The sequence below is a fragment of the Elephantulus edwardii genome, unplaced genomic scaffold, assembly GCF_000299155.1.
Source record: "Elephantulus edwardii isolate Elephantulus edwardi_28Jun2011 unplaced genomic scaffold, EleEdw1.0 scaffold00097, whole genome shotgun sequence".
NCBI classification, from domain to species: domain Eukaryota; kingdom Metazoa; phylum Chordata; class Mammalia; order Macroscelidea; family Macroscelididae; genus Elephantulus; species Elephantulus edwardii.
The window spans coordinates 10,885,789-10,912,405 of record NW_006399847.1 but is presented as its reverse complement, the minus strand read 5'-3'; the positions used below and the strand labels follow the sequence as shown (position 1 = coordinate 10,912,405).

At 38.4% G+C, this 26,617-nt stretch overlaps 1 protein-coding gene across 2 annotated transcripts in view; it reads right to left on the bottom strand.

Annotated features, from left to right (window-relative positions):
• PTPRM (protein tyrosine phosphatase, receptor type, M) overlaps nucleotides 1-26,617 on the bottom strand; it is a 921,068-nt gene that overhangs the window by 442,529 nt on the left and 451,922 nt on the right. For both annotated transcript variants that reach the window (XM_006891412.1, XM_006891411.1), the window contains exons 9-10: nucleotides 24,250-24,451; nucleotides 17,414-17,516 (exon numbers count right to left, since the gene is read on the bottom strand). In XM_006891412.1, coding sequence (XP_006891474.1) covers nucleotides 17,414-17,516; nucleotides 24,250-24,451 — 305 coding nt within the window. The remainder of the gene's footprint in view (nucleotides 1-17,413; nucleotides 17,517-24,249; nucleotides 24,452-26,617) is intronic.

The following is a 26,617-nucleotide window of genomic DNA, read 5'->3' as shown; positions in this document are numbered from 1 at the left end:
AAGGATCTCTGTTACTTGCAGAGTAGGGTGGTACCATCTAACCAGAAATACTTCCCTGGACAACTAGAAATGATTGATACCCTGCAGAACCAAACATGGAGTCTGTATAGCATTAGCTACTCAAACCAATTAACAGTTACTATTATATTTTTATTACTACACTTCATATTCCTCTATTCCAATCTGTTTAGGAGAAATAGCAGGTTAATTATTAAACTTGGACCTAGGAATTCCCCTGGGAAACAAGAAGAAAGGGCTCACCACATTATGTACTCGTAACTACTATCATGACAGCCAATAACAACATGAAAAATAACAAAACTTTCATATATTGAGTGATAACATTTACATTACTCAGGAATTTTAAAGGGTTGCTGACCAGCATCTATCGGAGGTAAATTTCTTTCACTATTTCTAATTAATGGGGTAGAAAATTCAGAAGTTACAAAGTTTTTCCAAGATTACAAGGTAGGTAGGAGTTAGGGGTTATGAATATTGGTGTACAAGTCTTTGTTTGTACCTCTATTCTTATTCTCTCAGGCTTTATTACAAGAAGTGGAATATACGGAATTTCTATGTTCAGCTTTCTGAGGAAACGCCGAACTGCCTTCCAAAATGGTTGTACCATTCTATAATCCCACTAACAGTGTATAAGAGTTCCTATCTCTCCACATCCTCTTCAACATTTATTGCTTGCTGTCTATAAACTTTGTAGGCAACCCAGTGTAAAAATTAAAAAAAAAATGAATTCCAAGAAATTTTAAAAAGCATTAGGATTTAAATCTAAGATTATCAAACAGTATGTTGTGGGTACTTCTTATACAGACCTCACACCTTTGTATCTTCTTTTCCAGAAAACAGCTATTATTTGTATAGGACTTCCACTAGCATGTCTACTCTTAACTCTATCATAAGCTGACAGAATACAAGATCTCCTAAGACTCTGAAATTTTACAGGATAAATGTACAATAGTAACATCAAACATATTTATTACTTCTGTAACACTTAAAAATATGGATTACTATTAAAATATCAATGCTGCTTATGATAAAAAGAGTATGTGGTTATAAAATTAAAAGGCAAACATTATTCAAAATTTTAAACATCTTTCTAAAAAGCTGGAGTGTAAAACATATTCTGAGGAACTTTCTATGTTTAGAAATAATTTTCACATATATTAATCTTCATGTCTGTGAGACAGGCAAGAGGAGTACTTTAGTGCTCATTTTACAACTGAACACCTGATTTGTGGCTCTTGGTATAAGCCAACTTGTACGTGTATGAGTCCATGTCAAGTGTCCCTTAATTTATGAAATCTGAAGAAGTCTTTCTGAATTTCTCCTCTCACTATAAAAACAAAATAATGACAGATTAGTTCAAGGGTAAAGGTAAGCTCATTTAATCCTGTGGAATACTGGAAGAGTAATGGTATTGGACTTTTATTTATTAAATTTTATTAAAGGTTAAATAACTTCTACTAGTTAACTTTTATAAAATAGAAAATGAAAACTGTAATTGTTTTTGGCATGTGAGACTAGCAAAAATGAGGTGTTAGACTTTGTTTCCTATCTACAGGATTCCTGTAGAAATTTTAAATTCCTTGGAAATACTATGGGCCAGTTCTATACTGCTCTATGTGGTGCCGAGGAGTCAGAATTGACCCAATGGCAATGAGTTTGTTGTTGTTGTTTTAAATTTTGGTTTCTTATCTATAAATATTTCTTGTGAAAACTACTACTGCTTGGAAGAAAATTGTTCAGCTCTATACACTTTACACATTTTGATTTGAAGTAATTCAGAAACTAAAACATGAAAATAATTTTGTGCTCATTCTGCACTTCTTACTACATTTGCACACATTTTATATATCAATTGTCAAGGAAAACATTCACTTTTAACACTAAATACATCAAGCCAATTAACACTTTTGAGTGCTGGTCAAAACCCATTTATGGCATGTGCGGTTTTAATTTTATTTACTAGGATGGAGACTGGTTATATTTTGTCCATTCCTCCTCCCTAGACTACTTTTCTACCTGGAGTGCTCACACCTGCCTTTCATCCCTGGAACCTGATCATTCTTTATCATCCACTAAGTTTCAATTTGTATTTTTTTTTAACTATTGAATATCATAACATACTGATTTTTTTCCACAGAATTATTTGAACAAGATATGCAACATTCTTCACATGGTAGATCTAGAATTACTGTTTAAAATGTTGAAATTATAAGGCCAAATATGAAATTATCATCTTTAAAAATTTTAATAGATGCATTAAGGATGTATTTAAGAAGAGTGACTATACTTGATTCTTTTTAAAAAAATCTCTACTAGTTTATTTACAAAATTTGAATACATTGTTTTCAAGAACAAATTGTTTCAATTCCCTCACCCCCCTATCAAACCTTATGATTAATCCCCCTCTCCTCCTGCACATTCTCATCCCTCTGCTTCCAACTTCTTCCACCCGTCTTGGATCCTTATACTCATAATGCAACAATGGTTTTATACAATATTTTTCCTTGTGCGACTGAGTTCACTCGGCATAATGCTCTCCAGTCCCTCCCAAGTTAGGTAATAATTTTAAGTTTCTGTTTTTAACATCACATTCTTAGGGATGCATGTAGTCAATTTTCCATATAGAATTGATCATATTATTTACAGTGCCTTCACCTTGATGGGTGCTCAAGAGATTACTGATGAACAAATGAAAAATGTAGTTAGGTGTCAAGTTTAAAATTATTTATAACACTTCAATATGCTGAAGAACAAACATTTTAACTAGACTCTAATCACTGAAGAAACTTCTATCACTTCCCCCCAAGAATAAAATTACCATACTGAGACTGGAGAGGAAAGCAACGAATAGGCATAAGAGGAGAAACTGGCTAACAACCAAAGGTGCACAAGTATATAGAGAAAATTAGCATCACTTCAATCTTTCTGTTCTCTAACAGGCAGAATAATTAAGCATTGTTGTTACTGTATATTAAGTAGGTACAATGTAAACATAAATAACCAACAGGATCCACAGCTCACACTATACACAAAAATAAACTCAAGTTTACCTGGGAGCAAAGCCCTAAACCCTAAAGTTCATTAGAGACAAACAAGGATCAAGCTGAGACAGCCTAGTTTATAGAATAAAGAGACTACAAAATATAACCAGAAATGCACCATATGGAGAGGATAAAATTGATGACTGGGACCTTCTAAAGATTAAATCTCAGTGCACATCAAAAACATTTTCTGACAGAGTGAAAAGAAAATCTAATGACTGAGAAAAAAACACATTTGGCAATATTATTTCAGACAAGAATCTCATAGCAAAAGTTTACAGAATCATACAGGGTCTCCACAAGAAAAAGACTGATCACACAATTACAAAATGGGCAAAATACATGGAAAGAATTTTCACAGAGAAGACATCCAGATAGATGGTCAACAGACACATGAAGAAATGCTGAAAATCACTGGAAAGAAGATAAATGCAAATCAAAACCACAATGAAATATCATCAAAACCACAATGAAATATCATCTCACTCTAATAGTAGTGGCAAAGTTTAATAGGATAGCAAGTAATAAATGTTGGAGAGGATGTGGCAAGATGGGAACTCTTTTATATTGTTGGTGGGATTTTACAATGGTGCAACCACTCTGGAAGGAAGTCTGGCATTTCCTCAAGAAGCTGAACAAAGAAATTCCATATGAACCAGCTATTCCACTGCTTGGATTCTACCCTGAGAGAATGAGAAGTGAGGCATAAATGGGGATTTGTATACCAATGTTCATAGCAGTGTTATTCACCATCTCAAGAACATGGAAACTGCCCATATGGTCAACCACAATTGAATGGATTGAGAAATTATGGTACAGTCACCCTATGGAATCCTATGCAGTATGAAGGAGAAATGATTTTGTAAATTACCATCTAACGTAGGAGGGTCTAAGTGAACATAACTCAATCCCATAAGGACAAATACTGTATAAGATCATTATTGTAGAACAAGTATGAGGATCCAAGGGGGAAAGGAGAGTTTGAGTAGAGGAGTGAGGATGGACGGGGGTAAAGGGATGTTAATCACAGGGTTTCACAATTTGATGGGTAGAGGTTGAGGGGGGTGAAGGAAATGTGAAAGATATGGTGTGAAAAACAATGTAAACAAACTCTGTAAATAAACCAGTATGAAATAAAAAATTAGAAAATACTTAAACCATTTGTGATAATGTAGAAGACAAGCATTAGCTTTTTATATCTTTAGTATTATTACGTATGTTAGTTTGTGAGTGCTTGTAAATAAAATGCTGTGCTGAAAAGAATGCTCTGAAGCAAGTGCAATGCCTGAGTGGCCTCAGACAGTACAATTCAGGAAGGATGTGAGGAGCCAGAGCCTCTCTGAGCTGTTATTTGTCACAGAAAGACTGGCTTAAAGGTCATTTTCATCACCAGACCTTTACATGACTTTAACAGTCTTAGAAATGGTCCTCTTTTCTCTTGCGTATGTGTAATTTTAACACTTTGAAAAGTGAAGGCAGAATCTATAGTCAATTCCTTTAGCCTCTGTTAAAATTTCCAAGATCTTTCCTCACCAAGGCTTACAATTTCTCTATAAATTTATTGCTTACACTCCTTGCAATCAACAGATGTGATTAAGAACCAAGGACCAGAAGTTCCCCAGATGAATGGCAGGGCAGCTTTGATATTCCTAAGTGTAGCAATAAAGTGTTGCATGTGGGTTCTTTGCAACCTTCTAATGACCTCAGTTCATAACTGAAACCACTTCCAAACTATTCTAGTATTAACCCTTGCCAAGGGTGCAGGAGGAGAAGAAAGAACCACAACTTTGTCTACTGCCCTGGTAAAATGAGTTGACAATTTATGTGTACACCATCCACTCTGATAAATGGCTTTTGGCTGCTGGTCTGTATGGTGGGGAACTCAGAACCCACCACAGTCCCCTGCTCTCACACCCAGAGAGGACAGCCCTGCATTTATATGGCTTCTGCAGTAAACAGCACTCAAGGGCTTTCTTGTAACCTTTATTTCCAATCTCAGCCATATATCTTTTTCTAGACAAGTGTGGGTTCCTTTTGGGAATAAGAAAAGTGAAAAATAATATTATCAACAATCTTTCTGGATTCCTGTCAAAAATTAAGCATACCAGTAGTTTTCCTTCTGGATTTCAAGGAAGCATTTCATACCCGGGGTCACAGTAAACAATGGCCTGGCATTCATCCAGAAGCCACACCATGCACACATACACTCAAACAGAAAAATAACTGCGCAAAAGCAGTTAGCATAGACAAGTTCAGAGTCAAGAGTGATACAGCTGAAACGGAAGTAGTTGTTGTTGTTGTTATGTGCCGTCGAGTTGCCTGCTACTCATAGTGACCCTATGTACAACAGCCCTAAACTCCGCCCTATCCTGTGCCAATCTCACCATCTCCGACACACCTACCTCCATTACCCCAGTCACTGAATTAATCCATCTCATTGAGGATCTTCCTCTCCTGTGCTGTCCCTCCACCCTCCCAAGCATGATGTCCCTCTCCAAGGACTGGTCCATCCTTGCAACATGTCCAAAGCATGTCAGACGAAGCTTCAGAATTCTTGCCTATAAAGAACAGTCCAGCTTCACACTCTCCAGGACAAATCTGTTTGTTTTCCTAGCAGTCCATGGTATATTCAATAATCCTCTCCACCACCACAGCTAAAAGGCATCAATTCTCCTTCTATCATCCTTAGTCATTGTCCAACTCTCTGATGCATAACAAGTGATAGCAAAGACCATGGCCTGTATCAGACGCACCTTAGTCTCCAGAAAGACACCATTGCTCTTCAGTACTTTGGAGAGGTCCCTAACAGCAGACTTTCCCATGGGAATACGTCTTTTAATTCCTGACTGCTGATGCCAAGAGTGTTGATTGTGGAGCCAAGCAAACCAAAACTGTGAACAATCTCAGTCTCTTCACCATCCATTATTATGCTACCAATCGGCCCAGTGATGAGAATCTTTGTTTTCTTGATATTGAGTCTCAATCCACACTGAAGATAGCAGTCCCTAACATTCCACAGCAAATGTTTCAGGTCCTCCTCAGTTTCAGCAAGCAGGTTTGTGTCATCTGCATAATGCAGATTGTTGATTGTTTTTCCTCCAATCCTGATAACAACATTTCTCCTCATAGAATCCAGCTTCCTGGATAACCTGTTCTGCATAAAGATTGAAAAGGTATAGAGACAGGACATATCCCTTGCATACACCCTTACTAATTTTCCCTTGCTCTGTTCTGATGACTGCCTCATGGTCTAAGAATAGGTTTCACATCAGCATGATCAAGTTTTCTTGATTCCTATTCTTCTCAGAGTCAGCCACAGTTTGTTATGATCCACATAGTCAAATGCCTTTGCGTAATCAATGAAACAAAGAGACATTCCTCTCGTATTCCCTGCTTTCAGCCAAGATCCATCTAACATTAGCTATAATATCCCTAGTACCATGGCCCTGTCTAAACCCAGCTTGCACTTCTGGTAGTTCTTTGTTGCTGTGCTGTTCCAGTCGTTTTTAGAGAAAAACAAAAAAGAGAAATGCCGAGAGGTTCTTGTACAGACAAAGAAATGGAAATGGCCACAAGTTTGTAATGCTTATAGAAAACTGATATTTGAAAATGTGACCTCATTGCAGGGATAAGAGAGAAAGAGTTACCAACTTGAATGTAAAAATTTCCCTGACTAAGGGTAGAGGTACACAGTCAATTCTTTTAATTGCTCTTAATAAGTTGTACATCTGTAAAATCTGCAAAGTGTGAAAAACTGAGTCACAACAATAAGAACAGAAGAGCAGCTAAGCCTGCTTATTTTTTAACTAAAGCCCACCAGTATCTTGTTCTTTTATTTGAAAGTTTAGGGTCATAGGTTCAAAGAACACCCCAATTAATTGTCCTAATAGCATGTTTTAAGTAGCATTGGTGGTCTAGTAAGAAGCTAAACTGCAAACCCAAAGGTGCAAGGTTCGAATCCACGAGCTTCTCCACAGCATAAAATGGGCCGTCTCCTTCTTGTAATTAACTGCCTCTGAAAAGCCACAGGAAGGTCAGCTATGGGTTGGTTCTGACTTGATAGCACACAACAACAAAAATAATAACATGTTTGGTAACTCTGTTCTACTTCCTAGTTCCTTTTATAGTCCCTGGGGTCTGTGAGCATTTGAACACAGCTATCCATGCTACAATAACTGGTTTTTCTATTTACCTGGGACAACAGAGGAAGGAAAGTCAAGAATAAGGAGGAAATATGAAATGTTTGAGTAATTACCACAGTGGGGACAATTCCTTAGCAACCCAACCGCCCATCAACAAATAAATGGATAGAAAAACCATGGTATATTCATAGAATGCATTACTACTCAGCACTGAAAAACAATGATCTCGTAAAATATTACACAACATGGGGGACACTGGAACACATCATGCTGAGTGAAAGATCTCAGGCACAAAGGGACAAATACTGCACAGCACCACTGTTATAAAGCAGGTCTGACAAGGGGGGTAGGGGGGAGAATAGGATAAAAGTGGACAGACAATGACCATTGCATTGGAACAGAGGAAGGAAAGAACTGTTGAAAAAGGAATGTATGATTAGGCATTATACATATAAAAACAGCCCAGAATAAGAGGTGTATCATTGTAAATAGGACTGGGTGGGTAATTATTCAACAATGAATAAATATTTTTAAAAAGTGAACTGGGAAGGGAGGGAGAGGGAGTAAAATGTGAAACAAATGAATGAAATTCTAACTTCTCTGTAAATGTTCATTAAAATCAGAATTAAAATATTATTTTTTTAAAAAAGAGAAACTACTACCTTGAGATAATCTTTTAAAATTTAATCTAAAAACATCCTCTAAAATTTTCTTCCAACAAATGCTGTGATTCAGAACTGACTCCCAGCTGACCCTCCACTGAGTTCCTGAGGCTAATATCACAGGAGCATACTGCTAATTGTGTCTCCCTCAGAGCTGCTGGTGGCTTGAAACTGTGTGTGGGGCAAGGCTTGTAGCAAGTACTGATGAAGCTTAAAGGTTTCACTAGATTACTCTCCAAAAAGAAGACAAAAATCTTTACAACTAGAGCAATGAATAAAACAATGATAAATGGTGATAAGACTGAAATCGAGGAGGATTTCATCTTACTGGATCTATAGTCAATGCCCATAAAAATAGCAGTCAAGAAATTAAATCACATGAGCAATGGTCAAATCTGCTGCCAAGGAACTTTCCAAGCATTAAAGGTCAAGTGTATCACTTTAAAAATATAGGTGTAACTGATTTAATTCATGGTATTTTCAGATTTTTTTTTTCATGTGGATATGAATATGGAACAATGAATTAAAAATAATAAGGAAGAATGAATGTCTCTGCATTATTAGTGAAGAAACTGAATATACTATGGGCTAAGAAAAGAATAAAAATTCTGTCTTGAGAGAAGTGGTACTAAAGAATGTATGCTGCTACTGTGGTGTACCACTGAGTCAGAACTGACTCACAGCTGACCCTCCAGTAGGAGACTGGCCATCTTTATCCTGTGAAGCAGCTTGTGGATTTGAACTATCTAACTTTAGATTGGCAGTGCAACTCTCTTCTAGGTCACTACAGCTCCTTCTAGATTATAAGAGGCTCATGTGTCACAGGGATATAATACTGTTTTAGTCTGCTCATGTTGTAATAATTTTCCAAAGATTCGGATTGATCTTTAAATTTTGTGGCAAAAGAAGAAAAAGACAACATTTAAATACATTTTCCTTTGAATTTATTCAGCATTTATTGATTACTGTTGGAGATGCAAAATTAACATCGAACACTGCTGCTGATGCTCTTCTCACAAATGCCCTAACGACCTGAGTGTGAAAAAGGCCAGTCTTCACCGCACAGTGGGAAATGGCTGCTGTGGAAGGAGGAAGAGAAGTCAGCAGGAAGGCTCCTCAGCTGATGAAGGAAGAGAGAATGGCATGTTGGGAACTTCAGAAGATGGCAAATGGAGCTGAAAACTGTCAAGTCTGGGAAGAGGTATGAGCTGAAGAACGAAGTCTATAATACGTGGGCACAACAAAGATGGCAAATGAGACTACAAGTCAGGATGAAGAATTAATTAATTAATTAATGAACAGTGATTTCACTGTTAAAAACTTTTTCAGAGCAAGAATGATATGATGCAATGTGTTTTTAAGAAAAGTGACACAAGCAGAAATGATGTACAACAAATGCTTATGTTATGAACCACAAAGACATTTTCTTAGAGTTTTAGAAAGTTTAAGGTGTTTTAAAATTCAGATCATAAAGCTAGTCCTCCTCTACTACTATCACTAAGCAGATTCCAATTCAGAGAGAGTTTACAGGGCAGAGTAGAATTACATTACAGGGTTTCCAAGTTGTACGTCTTTAAAAGTTGCACATTTCCCCCCTGAAGTGGTTGCTTGCTTTTGTCCCTCCTCCTTCCCGAGGGCCTTCTTTCATTCTGTCATTAAGATTTCTAAGTTCTAATTCTAAGCAACAAAAACTGTTGATAAAATGCCTTTCTTTATACAACTGGTAAGGGAGCACTCAGTTGTGAGTACTATACCATGCTTTTAGTTTAATCAGTTACCAATGATAATAAAAACACAGCATTAAACTAATTGGTTCTGATTTTTTAGAAAAACAAAGTGACTTTCATAAATTAGAACTGCATTCACATATTTAGGAACCTAGTTTAAAATTTTGGTTACTGAAGCAATAATTGCCCACCTCCTGGAGTGATGAATATACAGCTATGATAGATATTTTCCCTATTCAGTAATTTTTTCTGAATGGATAAATCAAAGAATAAGTACTTCAAATGGTACTCTTGATATTTTTCTGGAATGAACATCAGAATATTTAACTGACATATTCAAGGGCAACTTTTTTTTAACTAAAAAGTTATAGAACTCTAAAAAAGTAATAAATATGAAAACAAAACTGTCTACAGAACAAAAATTAAAGATTTTTAAAAACACTATCATCAAAAGCACAATGTGGTCAAATGTCAAGCTATAAATTGTTAAAGGATATAAAACAGAGTTAATGAGTGATACTGTGTACAAAAGGTTCCACATACCATCACAGAAACATTTTGTTAGTGTTGGAAAAGTGCAACAGTTTATGTAACACTCATTACTCTTCTTGATCCCTCTCAGGTTGATCCTCCCTTGCCTTGGTCCTGGTAGTGTTCTTTGTCTATGCATTCAGTTGTTGATGGATATTTCAATGGTTTTTCTTGATCTTGTAAATAGTAGTACTATAAACATAGGTGCACCTGTCTCTGTTTTTCAGCTCTAATTTCCTTAGGATCTACTTCTAGCAGTGGAACAATGGAGATAAAATATGGCTACTGCAATAAGCAAATAGGAACAAGATATATACAACTGTTTAAGAGGGAACAGGGTATGCAAGGAGGAAGAATTCACAAGAACAGCAGAGATTAGAAGAGTGATGGGGGGAGAAATAGATAAGGTTAAATGGGTATTTGAAATGAGGAGATAAAGTAACAGGTTAATAGTAAGTAAGTATGTAAAACAATGTACAGAAGTGATTGTACAAAACAACTATGAGATACCATTTCACCCTAGAAAGAATAGCAAAATTTAACAGAACAGCAAGCAACAAATGCTGGCGAGGTTGTGGAGAAACTGGAACCCTAATTCATTGTTGGTGGGAGTGTAAAATGGTGCAACCACTGTGGAAGGCGGTATGGTGCTTTCTCAAAAAGTTGCAAATAGAGATACCATTTGACCCAGCAATTCCACTACTGGAAATATACCCCAAAGAGACCATAACAGCCACCCAAGCAGATATATGCACACCCATATTTATTTATCACAGCTTTGTTCATGATAGCAAGGAGCTGGAAACAACCTAAGTGCCCATTAACAAACAAATGGATAGAGAAGCTGTGGAATATTCACACAATGGAATACTACACTGCACTAAAAAGCAAGGAACTCATGCAATATTATTCAAAATTGGTGACCCTGGAGGACATTACACTGAATGAAATACCTCAGTTACAAAGGGACAGATACTACATTGTGCCACTGCTGTAAAATGGGACTGACATCAGGGTTGGGGGGAGACTGAGAAAGACAGGATAAATAATGTATACTGCATTGAAACAGATGAGGGAGAAAACTGTTTACAAAGGATATGTAATTAGGTATTATTGTCATGACAGGAGTCCAGAACAAAGGTTGCACAGTGGAGTGGACCTGGGGGGAGGGATTGTAAACAATGAAAGAATTTTTCTTTTACTTTCCAAAGAGAAGAGTGTACTGGGGGAGATGGGTGGGCACAGAGAAAAATGCAACAATGAATGAATGGAAATTCAAAGTCTCTGTAAATTTTCATTAACATTAATAAAAAATGATTAAAAAAGAAGTGATTGTATAAAACAAAATACATATGAATATAAAAAACATATGAACAATGTATAAAAGTGAATGAGTGATGGCATAACTAATTTTTTTTTAACTCCATTCTTTATTTAGAGTGGCTTGTTACTGCCAAATTACAGTGGGTTTTTCTGTTGGATTACATCTGCATAGTCCAACAGCAGACAGAAAATCAAGGGGATTCTAAATAAGGAAAAGAAAATCAAGCTCTTCTAACTTCTTATTAAAGAAAAAAATGAATTCATGACCAGACATTAAAATTCTGCCCTTGGTGTTAGATCACTCGCTGCAGTGATGTAAACTTCTTTTCAGTCGTATCAAGATTAAAATAATTTTATGTGACAGACTGATGTGTTGCTCAATAAAAAGACAACAGTCGTTTACATTGAACATTTAGTTCAATTTCCAGAATCCACATTAACCAAGCAGAGTGTTTGTGGTGGAATCAATACATATCACCTTGGTCAGTGAAGTGCACAAATGACATGCACCCGAAATTTTCAGTATTAATCAGTATGGATTAAAAAAAAATCAAATCGTTTGAAGGAATGGGTTTTGGAAACCATACAATTGACAGTACTTTTGAACACAAAATACTGTGCAAAACCCAGGAAAACAAACAGATGTTCATTTCTACTTTCTTCTTGTCTTTATCTCATCATTTGGGAAAAGCTTTCTCCTTTCTCGTATTGCAGTTTGATTACATGTGCATTTTGCAAATTTCCAGATGTGTTCAAATGTTTTAATCTACATTATAGCTTTATATTTTGGGTTCCCACAATTCCCTAATTAGAGATCTTATTGCTCTAAACATTAAATGGAATCTTGAAATTTTAATATAGACCATTTAGTTTGAGAGTACTATGAATATGAATATTTTCCTTTCTAGATTTGCCTTACATCAATTCAATAGATAATCAGTCCCATTATGCTGCACTATATAATGGCTTCCTTACAGAAAACATTCACTTTTTCCACATTGGAAAGAAAAAAGAAATCTTTTGTAGGTAAAATTGTGATAATTTCCTCTGTCAAATCTTTATCAAAACAATGTACCCATTGTTGCACTTTTCTTCCTGCTTACCCCCTCCCCCCACCAACTCACTCTTCTTGAAAAGTAAAAGAAAAACTCTTTCATTATTATGCAATACTTTTCCCCAAGTCCACTCAGCTGTGCAGCCTTCATTCTGGACTCCTGTCATGACAATAATATACAATCAAATATCCCTTTTAAACAGTTCTCTTCCTCATCTGTTTCAATGCAGTATACATCATTATTTTAAAACTTAAGACTTGGAAAGACCTAAAAACATCTATACATGTAGACAGAAAACTATCTGAAAGGGTATGACATTAAGATGCAAGAATAGAAAACATGTAAAAGGAACTTAAATAAAATCAGCAAGATCAGAGATAACTGTTTCTGAGAAATATCTAGATTACAGCTTCTGTCTGTTAGGAGACATCGAGAGTGACTGAACTCTAACTTTTCATTGTGTCATGATGCTTTACCAGTAAACACTGGTTTATGATCTATTGACCTGTCACTGCTGAGTACGGGCAACTGTTGATTACACACACACACACACACACACACACACACACACACACACACGAGGCTAGCAAGACTATAGTGATTATCCATTGATAATCACTGATGTTCTGATGATTCAAATCCACCAAAGGCTCTGAAGGAGAATAATGGGAAATTTCTTCTATGATTTTCATCCTTGTAAGCTCAATGGGTCAGTTATGAGTCACTCCTGACTTGATTACAGTGAGCTTCTTTAAGGTAGACTGAAGAAATCCCTCGCCCATGACCACAGCTACACCTGAGTCCTGGACAACCTGCTATTGAATAAGTCAAATAGTTTAGCATAACCCTCAGATCAGGTAGAGGTGAAGACAAAGACCTAAGAAGTATCAATGACATCTTTTTCTGGAATAGAGTGTCTGCACTGGGCATCAGAACCCATGTAATGCTGAGTCTATTTTGACATATTTGGAACCCACATTTGTCAGAGTAGAGTTATGTTCCACAAGGTTTTCATCAGCTGAAAAGGTATTTTCATTCTTTTCATAAAGAAACCATCACAGCCCATGTTCTAGGGCTGGAGGTATCTCCAACACCTCAGAAGGCCAAATTAGCATCACAGGGTCACCTCCCCTCAGGCTCTGCAGAACCCCGTCTTGCCCTGATAGAGGGGCCTGCCCAGCTCAACTGCCACGTGAAGGAGGAGCCAGATGCCGACAGGCAGCAGATAGCTCCGCTTGTTCCTCTGATTCCAGCCCAGGGACCTGAGAGGCACCTTGAATGTCAGAACACAACCTCTACATCGTTCCTTCCTCCCAGGATGCAGGAGTGGGGGCTGCTAGACACATCACAGAAGGAGCTGTACTGGGACACGATGCTTCAGAAGTATGGGACCGTGATCTCTGTAGGAGATGAGGGCAGGAGGCTCCTGGAGGTGCCCGCAGCCTCCCCAGAGGTCTGGCCTCTGCAAGGCCCAGCCACCATGTATGTCCCAGTACCGCAGGCCAGTGGTGTACAAGGCTGGACCGCGTCACCCGGGCCTGGGTTGGAGACACGGGCACCACTCAGGAAACCCTATATATGTGAGCAGTGCGGCCTCGGATTTGATTGGAAGTCAGTATTCGTCATCCATAGGCGAGCACATGCAGGGAGCCAGCCGGCATTTGGAAGTGCTGAGAGACCACCACCAATCACTCCAGAGCCACGGTCGCATCCCTGGCACATCCCCACTGCCCCCTTCAGCTATCCTTGTGAGGAGTGTGGACGAAGCTTCAGCTGGAAGTCACAGCTGGTCATCCATTGTAAGAGCCATGTTGGACATAAGCAACACTTCTGTGGTGACTGTGGCCAAGCTTTTGATTGGAAATCCCAGCTGGTCCTCCATAGAAAAAGCCATCGGCCTGAGACCCTATGAGTGCACAGTGGAGGAGGTCCCAGCTGGCTCTGGCCACTCAGTCTGCGGCCCGTAAACTTGATGTGGCCGAAGGCATCCGAGTCACCCAGGGGTGTTGAGGCCCCAGCCCTTGTCTGACTAGAGGAAGAGAACCTGGGCTTCTTCTTGCTCCAACTTCTGGAACGAAACCTGAGTTTGAATTTACTGCTGACTAGAGATCATGCTGAAAAAAAAAGAGGTGGCTTAGTCTGTAGAGTGTTGCACTGCGAATCAAAAGCCAGGCATCTCTACTGGTTCGAATCCACCAGCCACTCCTTGGGAGAAAGACAGACTGCCAAGATTTCCAACTGTGGAAACCTCATGGGAGGCCACTTTGAATTGGAATCATCTATGGCATTGAGTGAGTCAGAGGTCATGGAGTTCTCCGTATCTCAGCTCCCTCTTGTGACATGGTATAGGCTGAGGATACTCAGAACTTAATCATTCCTAGCCTTCACAAAGTGGCCAAGCTTAAATCTGTGTCCTGGCAGTGGAAGCCCTGGAGAGAAAGCTGGCCCTTTTCCGTGGAAGACGCATTCGAAGATGTGTTTCTGTTAGGTCTGGAGGCAGTGCCTAGGGATCCTGGGTCCATGTGCCCCTGACTATGCAAAGTAGACTTTTTATACTCTCTCATCTGCTTTTATGTCCAAGACTAGATGATGGTACAGAGCAGAAGCATCCAGGAGCAGGGCCACCATATCCCCCCTAACACCCTGAAGTTCCTAGCCTCCCACTTCCATGTGCCTTGCCTTGTTTCTCATTGGTTTTGAATCCTGCTTGAGTAGACAGTTAATACTAACACCACACCAGGGTGAGTAAAAAGGTGACCACCAAGCGTGTGAAGAAGGTTGCTGGCCAGGCTTGAATGAAGCTATCAAGGCCCTGGGGTCAAGCCTTAGCTCCCATAGCCCATGTGGTAATCAGAGATAATCTCCCCCTTTTAAGGCACTTAGTCATGTGCAAATTTCCCTGTGCTAAATGTAGCTTTTTCACCTGAGGGTGGGGAATAAGGATTAGGACAGGAAAATCTTTCTGGGGCTGTTAGGAAAGGTAAAAATGGTGATGGGGATAGTATTGCATTGATGGATGATAGACAGTTTTTTAAGAAAACTTTTCATATTAAAATTTCACTTAGGAAAACCTGAAATAAAAAAGCCAGAAAAGTGAAAAGGTCTCTCAAGGTAATGCTAATTCCAGGCAGGATTCGCATAGCATCTTGTGGTGCTACTGTATGTTCTAAATAATGCTCTTTTCGGTCCCTGATTTCTGTAGAATATTAAATTCTTAACACCTATGTGTTTTTAAAAAAAAAAAAAGAAACCATCATTTCATTCACGAACATTATGTTTTTACAATCTTACATTTACATTGTGTTTCATATGACCATTCATATATGTACTGTATTTTATAAAATTACTATTGCTCTCTGCCGATTATTACCCTGTCCTTTCAAGTCCCCACTGAATTCTTCCTGTTCCTTTACTCCCATTCAATCTACCCACTAAACTGTGCTATCATAACGATTTCCACTCTCCCCTTCTGCCCCATTCTCCTTTCCCCTGCTGGCCATTTATACACAACTTACTAGTTATTCTTCTCTTTTTATAGTGACGGTCTTATACAGTATCTGTCCTTAAGAGATTGCGTTCACTGAGCACAATGCTTTGAGTAATTTTGGAATATTCACTCACCCAATGGAATACTATGCAGCACTATGGAAAAATGATATTTTAAAATAGTGTATAGCACGGGAGATTCTAGAGAACAGCTGGTTTTTACAAAGAGATCACAAGACCTTTCCTTTAAGGAACCTCTGAGGGGACTGGAACTTACTTCAAAGCTGAGCACTGGGCTATTCACACCATACAAGCCGTGGTGCTTTATAGGAGCTACTGTGTGTTGCAATTCAAGAAAATAAATTGCTTTTCATAAAATTTTGTATATTTTTCAAATAAAAGTATCTGTGAACCCATTCTAATCTGACATCACTATCAATGAATGGTATCCTTTTATAATGTGACCTTATCAATATATTTTGTACATATTTTGGCAAACAGGAAGAAACTCAACTAACAGTATATAATTTTTCTAAACGGTCATACGGAAACATGGCCAAACAGATTTGAATTTCAAATGACTAATTACAGCAAATTCTCAAAATTAAAAAAAAATCAAATAGAAACAAACTCGTACAATCTTAATTGTGATGTAAGGGCTTTTTTTCTAAAGAATAAAGTCTTCAAAGCAACAAACTGGTTATTTTGAAGAGAATTTATTCTGATAATTCAAAGGAAAGGATCTAAATTTCCTCTGAAACAAAGAAATTCATTTGTATAGATTAATGAGCTTATAACAAGTTCATATTCAAGAGCCATTCAGGCATTCCTTTGCTCTTTGGCAGGAAGAATACATTTCCTTAACGCATTCCCGGTATGAGTTACTCTTTGTAATTTTTAAGCAATAGAAATCATTATTGAATGAGAAATTGGGCCTGGATTTTGGTAATAAGCTTGAACTTGCTCAAATAAAAGCTTTAAGATGTTCTTTGCAATTATCCCTTTTTCTTTTTAAACCATTATGGATCGTATATCCAATTGATAAATTAGGCAACTGACTAAAAAGTTATTTGACATAACACCCCAGGATAAACACAAAATAAAGGTCCATTTAAGGAAAACAGCTTGGGACAAAAATGTTGTCATCATCTTCTCCTAATTCCTAATTGCAGTGAGCCATCACCCCTTAGAAGTCAAGGTGCCTACTCAGAGACTTTGTTCTTGATCTTCAAAGGACAATCCGCTTACATCAGATTCAAACACTTTAAACAATACTTGAACAGCTCACATCAAAGCACTTTCATTTTCCTCACATTTCTTTCAATTAGAGCTAATAAAAATTCGGGTTTACATGAGATTTGTAGCAAATCCTCAGCAAACACGTTGGAGCCATTCATCATTTGATTCTAACTGCCTGCTACTTACCTGACAGGGGCCCCTCTGCTCTGAGCAGGTTTCAGCAGGACTGTCACTGTGTTGTCCGTCTGATTCAGAGGGGTCTCCAGCTCATACGCCGGCATGGAGGGTGCTGGGAAAAGGCACATGATGGCAGACACATTATTTTTGTTTCATTTTCAGTTTTCTTTCCATTTTGTCGTACAAAGAACATTAAGAACAAAGAGCCCTTGCAATCAGCTGACCGTGAAAAAGCTTTACACGTAGACCCTACTTAGAGCGTGATAGAAACGGCTATTACCAGTGGGCAGTAACCTTGATAGGGAGCTCTGGTGGCTTATTATAAGGAGCTGAGCTGCCAATGCAAAGGGACAGAGTTCGAATCAACTGACTTCTCTGTAGGAGAAAAATGGGCAATCTCCTCATGTGCCTCTGAAGACCTGCTAGAAGGTCAGCTATGAGTAGTTTTCAAATCAACAATTCACACCACTACAAGTGACCTTGATGACCAGGAGTCAAAATTGGGAAAGTACAAGGTAGGGCATATAAGGTGTTAATAATACTGCTTCTTTATTATGAACTCTGGCTAAAAGGCGGCTATGGTGAAAATTCACTGTGCTTAAAATTGGTGTACTTCTCTGTATATACAGATGATGTTGTTGTTGATTGCCTTTCAAAAGATGTGGTTTAGGTGTACATAAGCAACCTCAGCAGCTATTCTTTTAAATCAAGTGCTTATTATATTTTTGTTGTAAATATATTCATTACATGGTTTTTACCAATTCATTATTTTACATGTGTACAGCTTATTGTCACAATTTCAACAGTGCAATTCTACCCTTTATCAATGCCATTTTCCATCATGACTAACTATTCCTTTTCCTCTCCCTGCAACTACTATTAAATATTGTTCTCTAAAAATTTGTTTTTTCTGGTCTTTTTATATAAGTAAGGACAAACAGTATCATTAATATCACATACAAGCAAGATTCTGCTGAAGATTATCCAAAAATTACTGGAACAGCACATCAACAGAGAACAACCAGAAGTGCAGGCTGAATTTAGAAGGGGTCATGGCACTAGGGATATTATGGCTAATGTTGGGTGGATCTTGGCTGAAAGCAGAGAGTATGAGAGGAATGTCTATCTGTGCTTCATTGATTATGCAAAGACATTTGACTGTGGGGATCACAGCAAACTGTGACTAACTCAAGAAGAATGGGAATCCTAGAACACTTGATCGTGCTAATGCAAAACCTATACTTGGACCAGGAGGCACTCGTCAGAACAGAGCAAGGGAACTTTTCAATCTTTATGTAGAACAGATTATCTGGAAGGCTTGGCTCTGTGAGGAGAAATGTGGTATCAGGATTGGAGGAAGACTCATCAACAATCTGCATTATGCAGATGACACAACCCTGCTTGCTGAAACTGAGGAGGTCTTGAAGCACTTGCTGCAGAAGGTCAGGGACTGCAGCCTTCAATATGGATTGAAGCTCATTATCAAGAAAACAAAGATTCTCACCAATGGGCTGACTGGCAGCATCATGATTGATAGTGAAGAGAATGAGATTGTTCATAGCTTTAGTTTGTCTGGCTCCACAATCAACACTCTTGGCACCAGCGTCCAGGAAATTAAAAGACATATTGCGATGGGAAAGTCTGTGGTTAGAGATCTCTCTAAAGTACTTAAGAGAAATTATGTCAGTCTGGAGACTAAAGTGTGCCTGATATAGGCCACTTACTATGCATCAGAGAACTGGACAATGACTAGGGATGATAGAAGAATTGATGGCCTTTGAGCTGTGGTGTTGGAGAAGAGTATTGAATATACCATGGACTGCTAAGAAAACAAACAGGTTTTGAGAGAAGCCAGGCTGCTCCTTCGATGCAAAGACTGAAACTTCGTCTAACATACTTTGGACATGTTAAAGTAGGGACCAGTCCTTGGATAGGGATGTCATTCTTGGGAGGGTGGAAAGGCAGTATAGGAGAGGAAGACTCTTGATGAGATGGATTGATTCAATGACTGGAGTAATGGGGGTAGGTGTGTCAGAGACAATGAGATTGGCACAGGATAGAACAGGGTTTAAAGCTGTTGTACAAAGAGTCGCTATGAGTTGCAGGTGATGCAATGGCTTATAACAACAAGGCCAAACAGTAGCTATGTTTTTTTTTTTTTACTCTTTTATTTCACTCAGCAAAGAGTACCAGCTTCATCTTCCTGACTCTTGTATTAGGATAACAATGGACACTTCTGTCATACTGGTACCAACATGCATAGGTGAAGAAAGCTTTGACACAGGAAGACACGTGAACATTTTAGAAGCCTCTACTCTGGAAGTTTGGCTGCTAGCTAGTATCTTGATGGCAGTTGCGTCAGTGACATAAAGAGAAGTTTCTGGGTTTATGTTTGATGTATATTACTGTTCTTTCCCCCCCAGGAGCGGGTGTCCTTGATCCTTTGGCCAAGGGTGGAAGTCTGCTCAAAGATGAGGCTTTAAAATGTTACAGGGCCCTTGGGCCAAATTTATTAATTTTTGAATGAATATTCCTTAAACAACAGAGCTGTCTTTTGTCTATTTGCTGAACTGAATAACTTGGTGTTGCTGTGATGCTGCATATTGTTCTATAGTCTTGTAATATACCATAATGGTTAACCATTATGTACAATGTTTGGATGAGGTTCCAGATTGATTTATGCTGGAAAGCAAGAGTGGAATCCAGGTCCTAAACTAGATTCCTCTGGAAACTCCACAAACTCTCTAAACTCTACAAATGTACAGAAATTATGTTAGTTATTTTGCACAAAGCTTACTCTCAGTCATATTTGACTTGAGGACACTTAACCACTGCTAAATGAAACTAGTACTGTTATATCTGGAAGAATGCTCTTCCACTTTATACATCACTCTTTGTCAATGTGCTGTACAAATAGCCTGGATTTGTTGTGATGCTGAACCTTGTGCCATTGGAGTATCAAATACCAGAATGGTTCCCCAATGGGGACAATGTTTGGTGGAGCTCCCAGTTGTAAAACTGGTTTGGAAGCAGAAGTGGCATCCACTTCTTAAACCACATGCCTCTGGAAACTATAAATTTGGGGGAAATGACGATAGTTATGGAAAGTCTTTTGTTCACAGAGTCGCTATGAGTCGTGCTTAACTCGATGGCAATCAACAACAACAAGGGGGAATACCTGACTAGAAAGAGACTTGTGAATATATTGTTGTTGCTGAGTGGTATCAAGTAAAAACCGATTCAAAGCTGACCCTCCAGCAGGGTTTCAGCTGCAGAGAACTTCACAGGAAGAGACTCCCCATCTATCTTCCATGGAGCAGTTGGCAGATTAGAATTATGTACTTTGAGATTCTCACCACTGGGCCGACTGGCAGCGTCATGATAGATGACGAAGAGATTGAGATTGCTGACAGCTTCAGTTTGCTTGGCCCTACAAGCAACATTCTTAGAACCAGCAGCCAGGAAATTAAAAGACAAATTTCATTGGGAAAGTCTGCTGTCAGAGACCTCTCCAAAATACTGAAGAACAACAATGTCAGTCTGGAGACTAAGGTGTGCCTGATCCAGGCCATGGTCTTTGCAATAACTTGTTACGCATCAGAGAGCTGGACAATGACTAGGCATGACAGAAGAAGAGTTAATGCCTTTGAGCTGTGGTGCAAGAGGAGTACTGAATATACCATGGATTGCTAGGAGAACAAACAAGTTTGTCCTGGAGAGGGTGAAGCCAGGATGCTCTTTGGAGGCAAAGATTCTAAGTTTTGTCTCACATATTTTGGACATGCTGTAAGTCAGGATTAGTCCTTGGAGAGGAACTTCATGCTTGGGAGGGTGGAGGGGCAGCGCAGGAGAGGAAGTCCCTTGATGAGATGGGATGATTCAGTGACTGGGGTAATGGGGGTAGGTGTGTCAGAGACAATAAAATTGGAAAGGGATAGAGTAGGGTTTAGGGCTCTTGTACATAGGGTCACTATGAGTCGCAGGCAACTCAAATGCACATAACAACCACCTTTACACTGGCAGTGCATCAAGTCATTCAACACTAAGCCATCTATCTCATCTTAAAGTCACTGATGCACTGCCATCGAGTTGATTCCAACTCACAGCCACCCTCTATCAGAGGCTTTAAATCATAACAGGAAGAAATTGCCCATATTTCTTCTGTGAAAAGGCTGGTGGATTCAAACTGCTAGAAACCTGAGCTCTCTGGTTTAGCAGCACAACTCATTATGAAGTATGCCACACACTGATTGCAAATATAGTTTTAAAATGTCTAACACACATTCACTTTATTTCAGTATTATTTCTCAGCTTTTCTCATTAAAAATTAACTCCAATTGATAACACAGAGTTACATTCTGTACTTCAACGAACTCCCTGTCTGAGGTCTAAGAAAGCAAAAGAAATGGGGCCAAAGACTATTATGAAGGGAGCAGGACAGACTCACTACAGCTAATGAGACAGTGTTTACTGAACATGTTTTATGTGCTGGGAGCACTGTGAATGCTTCACAGGTAGCCAAGTAAATACTTTACATGCAATAAAATTCTCACAAGTTTAATCCTCACAGATAGTGTTATCGGCATATTTTATTGACCACGATGCTGGAACATCTAGTAAATAGTAACCCAAAATTGCATAGCAAGTGCCATGAAAGGGTTTGATCCTGGAAATCAGTTTTTACCCAGTAAGATCTGCGTCCCCCCTGAGCCCCACTGACCATCAGGGTAAAGTGTGTATTGGTCACTGGGCAGTCTACACAGATGACCACCCAGCACTGAAGAGCTCTGTCTTGAAGGTGGGTCTGGAATAGCCCTTTAGAGTAGTGCAGTGACTGATGCAACCAATGGTTCAGGGGAGGGTGACCTTCAGGTGTTATCATTTTTTCTAACTTTAGAAATTATATTGTTAATAAACTTGCATAGGCTAAGTAAAGTCTCAAGTTTCTTTGCTTTTAGATAAAATTATATCTATGTGGTCTACTATCAATCACAGTAGTAAATCTTCAGTTAATTTGAATTTTTAGCCAAAATGGTAAAACTGATTTTTCTTCTAATAGAGGGACATTATGCTTGGGATGGTGGGGGAACAGCACAAGAGAGGAAGACCCTGGATGAGAATGATTGACTCAGTGACTGGTGTAATGGGGGAGTAACTGTGTCAGAGACAATAAATAAGGTTGGCTCAGAATAGAGTAAGGTTCAGAGGTGTTGTACATAGGGTTGCTATGAATCGCAGGCAACTTGACAGCACATAACAACAACAACAACAACAATAATATCCTTATGAGGTAAGTACAATTTGAAATATGTGGTTCAAGGAGGGAATTTTAAATCTAATTCACTTTTTACACACTGGTTTATATAGTGGTATATATTCCATTTTTACATTTCTGTTAAAATTAATATTAGATTTTTTGGTCAAAAGTTTGTGTTCAGAGGTAATTTCACTTAAAAAAAGTTAAAGGAGAAGGAAATGGAAAAATTACAAATGGGACTTATGTCTTTATGTCTTCTAATTTCAAGCCCAGTATTATTCCTAATCACCCATTTGTACATCTGTGCCAATTTCCCAAAATAATCTTTTTTATCTCTTAAGTTTGTCTTCCTATTTTCTAGTTATCCATATTGTTTCAAGAAATGAATTATCTGATCAAATGAGTATTAAATTTCAAGTGAAGTTTATGCTTGTAAATAAAATAATTATACAATGAAAAATTATCTCATATTTGCTTAAAAACAAATGTCTAAACTTCTTGTGCTCAGCAAATCCATCAGTAAACTGAGATTATTATATCTCCTTTCCTTTGACTGTGATTTATAACTACTACAAAGTCAGAGAGAAGTGACAACTGCTGTAAAAATTAGTTTACATATTTTTATCAACTTTGGCTTACTAAAAAAGGACAGTCTCTCAACATCCCATTCCATCTCATCTACCCTCAACCAAAATAGTCAAAGTAAAGATTAAAATATTTCTCCATTCAAACCCAAAAGGGGGTAAAAAGAGAAAGTGTACCCATGGAATTGTCTTTATTGTTGCAGCATATCCCATACCAGATGGTGACTCCACTTCCTCTAGTCTGCAGTACACAGGTATTTTCTGCAGAGTTGAACATGCCCAGAAATATTTCTCAAATTACATCTTTCGTTGGCTAGCATAACTGAGTCACTAAAAGTGAAGAACTGGAGGCCGTGAATGCCTGGAACCATCCTTCTATGTCACCTCTCTTCCTCACACTGAAGCACTCCTAGGGCAGGTCTGAGGAACGAGGCCCTCTACAAGTGAATTCATTATTTTTCTGTCTTTACTCAGAACTCCCAATCAGTCATGGCTCATTATAGAGCCTTTCACCATGCTGTTGCTTTAGTAACTTGAGGTTGCATAGATATGAGAGTGCCCTAAGAGAACCTTCTGCCTTGTGTCCACTGAAAACTGCTAAAATAATTATCCTTACTAACATAAAAGAATTTACATTCCCAAGTTATAAATATTTGTAGTTGTTGTTGAGTATCATTTAGTTGGAAATGACCCACAGCTGACTCTCCAGTGGGTTTTCAAAACTATCTAATCACATGGAAGGAGACTGCTCATCATTTTTCAATAGAACAGGTGGTGGGTTTGAACCACATGCATTCAGAATTGCAATACAGGTTCTCACCATTAGGCCAGTAGTGCTCAGATTTTACTAAATTTTATGAGTTTGTTTTTTAAGAGTCCAGGGATATAATTCTGAATAGGAATGTGTACTTTGGACAAGCTGAGCATACTTGACAATCTGAAAGGAAAAAAGTACAAAAGTGTAATTTTTATAACAGACATAATTAACAGACAGGTAATAATACCTGATATTTTGGTGGTGAACTGATTTGTTGCTGGAGGTCCAAACCCCTTTGCTGTGCTGGCACGGATGGTGAAGGAGTATGTGGTCCCCGGATACAGCCCAAAAAACAGAAAATGGGTTTCATTTCCCAGTTTTGAAACTCTTCCACTTTGATTGGATAAATCAATTTCTGGGTCAAAGGAACTGACTGCTTTGTAGGTGATCTGCAAAAGAATAAGAACTTGATAGATATCTGGAGCCAATGGACCAAGCCTGTATCTTTATACAGTAAAGCCATCTGATGCATGCACTGCTGGATTCTAGGTGCCTGTTTTCCTGCTCACTTGGAGTCTTCATATGCTCACTGATGAAGAGCCCCAGGAACTCAGCCAAAATCACTGTAAGGTACTGCTTTTATAGACAGAAGAACTTAAAGCCAATAGATTTAACTACAAAGAACGAGTTCAGGTTTAAGGTAATGCCTTGCAGTTATTTGCTTTCCAAATGTGGGTTAATAATACAGTTACAATTGAGTCATCACAAAATGACAAAATATGCTATTTACATAAAGGGAGCTCTGTTGGTATAGTCTGTAGGGTACTGCGTAGCTAACCTACTGCCCTTACCAGTTTGGTGGTTCAGATCCACTAGCAGGTCCTTGTAGAAACATGGACAATCACCTTTAAATCTACACTGGAGGGTCAGCTATGAGCTGGACAAAACTTAACAGCAGTGACCAAGATGAATGAGGACTGCTGTTGATGCTCATGGCTGTCAAATCAGAACCAACTCCTAGTGGACCCTACAGTGGGTTTTCAGTGCTAATAAATTTCACAAATAGGGTGAGAATCAAAATGAACAAGGAACTGACAAGAGGGAGATCTCATCTTTAATCTGTGGCTGTAATTAGAGTTAGCTCTGAGAAGGATTATTATTGATTGAGAATTAGGATGCATAAATATTTTCATCAATATGAGTATAGATATAAAAAAGGTATAAAAATAAAAAGGAGGCATGCCTTAGTAATAGGGCTCACTGCAAATCAAACTCATCTTTTTATTTAGAGCCATGCTGTCAAAATACCTGTAAAGACAGAAATGCTGTTATTGTGTACTGTTCAAAAGGGTGTTTCCTCACCCAGTATGGCTACTGGGTACTTTGACTCTGACTAACATGACTTAAAACTGAAAATTTTACCTTATTTAATAATAATTTAAATTGTAATGCTGGATTATAAGTTACCATACTGGACAGTACAATTCTAGGTTTCCATGATATTTGTTATAAAAACAATATCCAAACTAAGTTAGATGAGTCTAGAAAATGTGAAAATAAACATAACATAGGTAACTCTAAATTTTTCTTTTTCAAATGACTTTCTAAATAATCTCCATATGAGTAGTTCATCAACTATTCAAGAACGTGTACTTTTAGTGGTGATTACTGACTTCTACTGGTTGTAATGATGGAGTTTTTAAATGTGGCACACTAAAAAGTTTTAATTGCAAAACTGAGCACTTTTTTGCCTTTTAAGTAGGTAAACTTACTTACAATTTATATGCATGAGCACTAACACTGTTATTATACCAAGTGATAACTGACATTCTTTCTTCTTATGTTTATACCATGTTATTATAATTAAGAAGACCTCTCTGTAAGAGTATTTGGATTGGATCAACTCAACTTTGGTAAGAAAATGTTTGCTGTATATGTTAATCACTCAAGTGCCTGGCATGATCAGGGCAGAAAGAGTGCCTGCTGTTAACCCTCTCTGACTACTCTCCCACGTTATTCTGAATCCAGCAGACACAAGGCTGTATCTCCTACCCGGCTGGTACAGGAGGGATTTTAGCCCTAAAACATTGAGTACTAAGCTGTCTACTAAGTCTTCCATCATGATGTATGCTATTGAGTTGGAACTGATTCATAGCTGACTTCCAGCCAGTTTTCAGAACCTATAAAGTGAACAGAAGGCAATTGCTATCCTCCTCTCATTTCATTTTGACAGTTCTTAAGAAATGTATCCTTCTGAGAATGCAGATTACAACTCTCACAGAAGACTTGCTCCTGTTGTTGTTGTTATGTGCCGTCGAGTTGCTTGTGACTTGTAGCGACCCTATGTACAACAGCCCTAAACTCTGCTCTCCAAGGATTGGTCCCTGCTTACAACATGTCCAAAGTATATTAGACAGAGCCTCAGAAACCTTGCCTCCAAGGAGCCGCCTGGTTTAGCCCTTTCCAGGACGAATCTGTTTGTTTTCCTAGCAGTCCATGGTACCCTCAATACTCTTCTCCAGCACCACAGCTCAAGGGCTTCAATTCTCCTTCTATCGTCCTTAGTCATTGTTCAACTCTCTGATGCATAACAAGTGATAGCAAAGACCATGGCC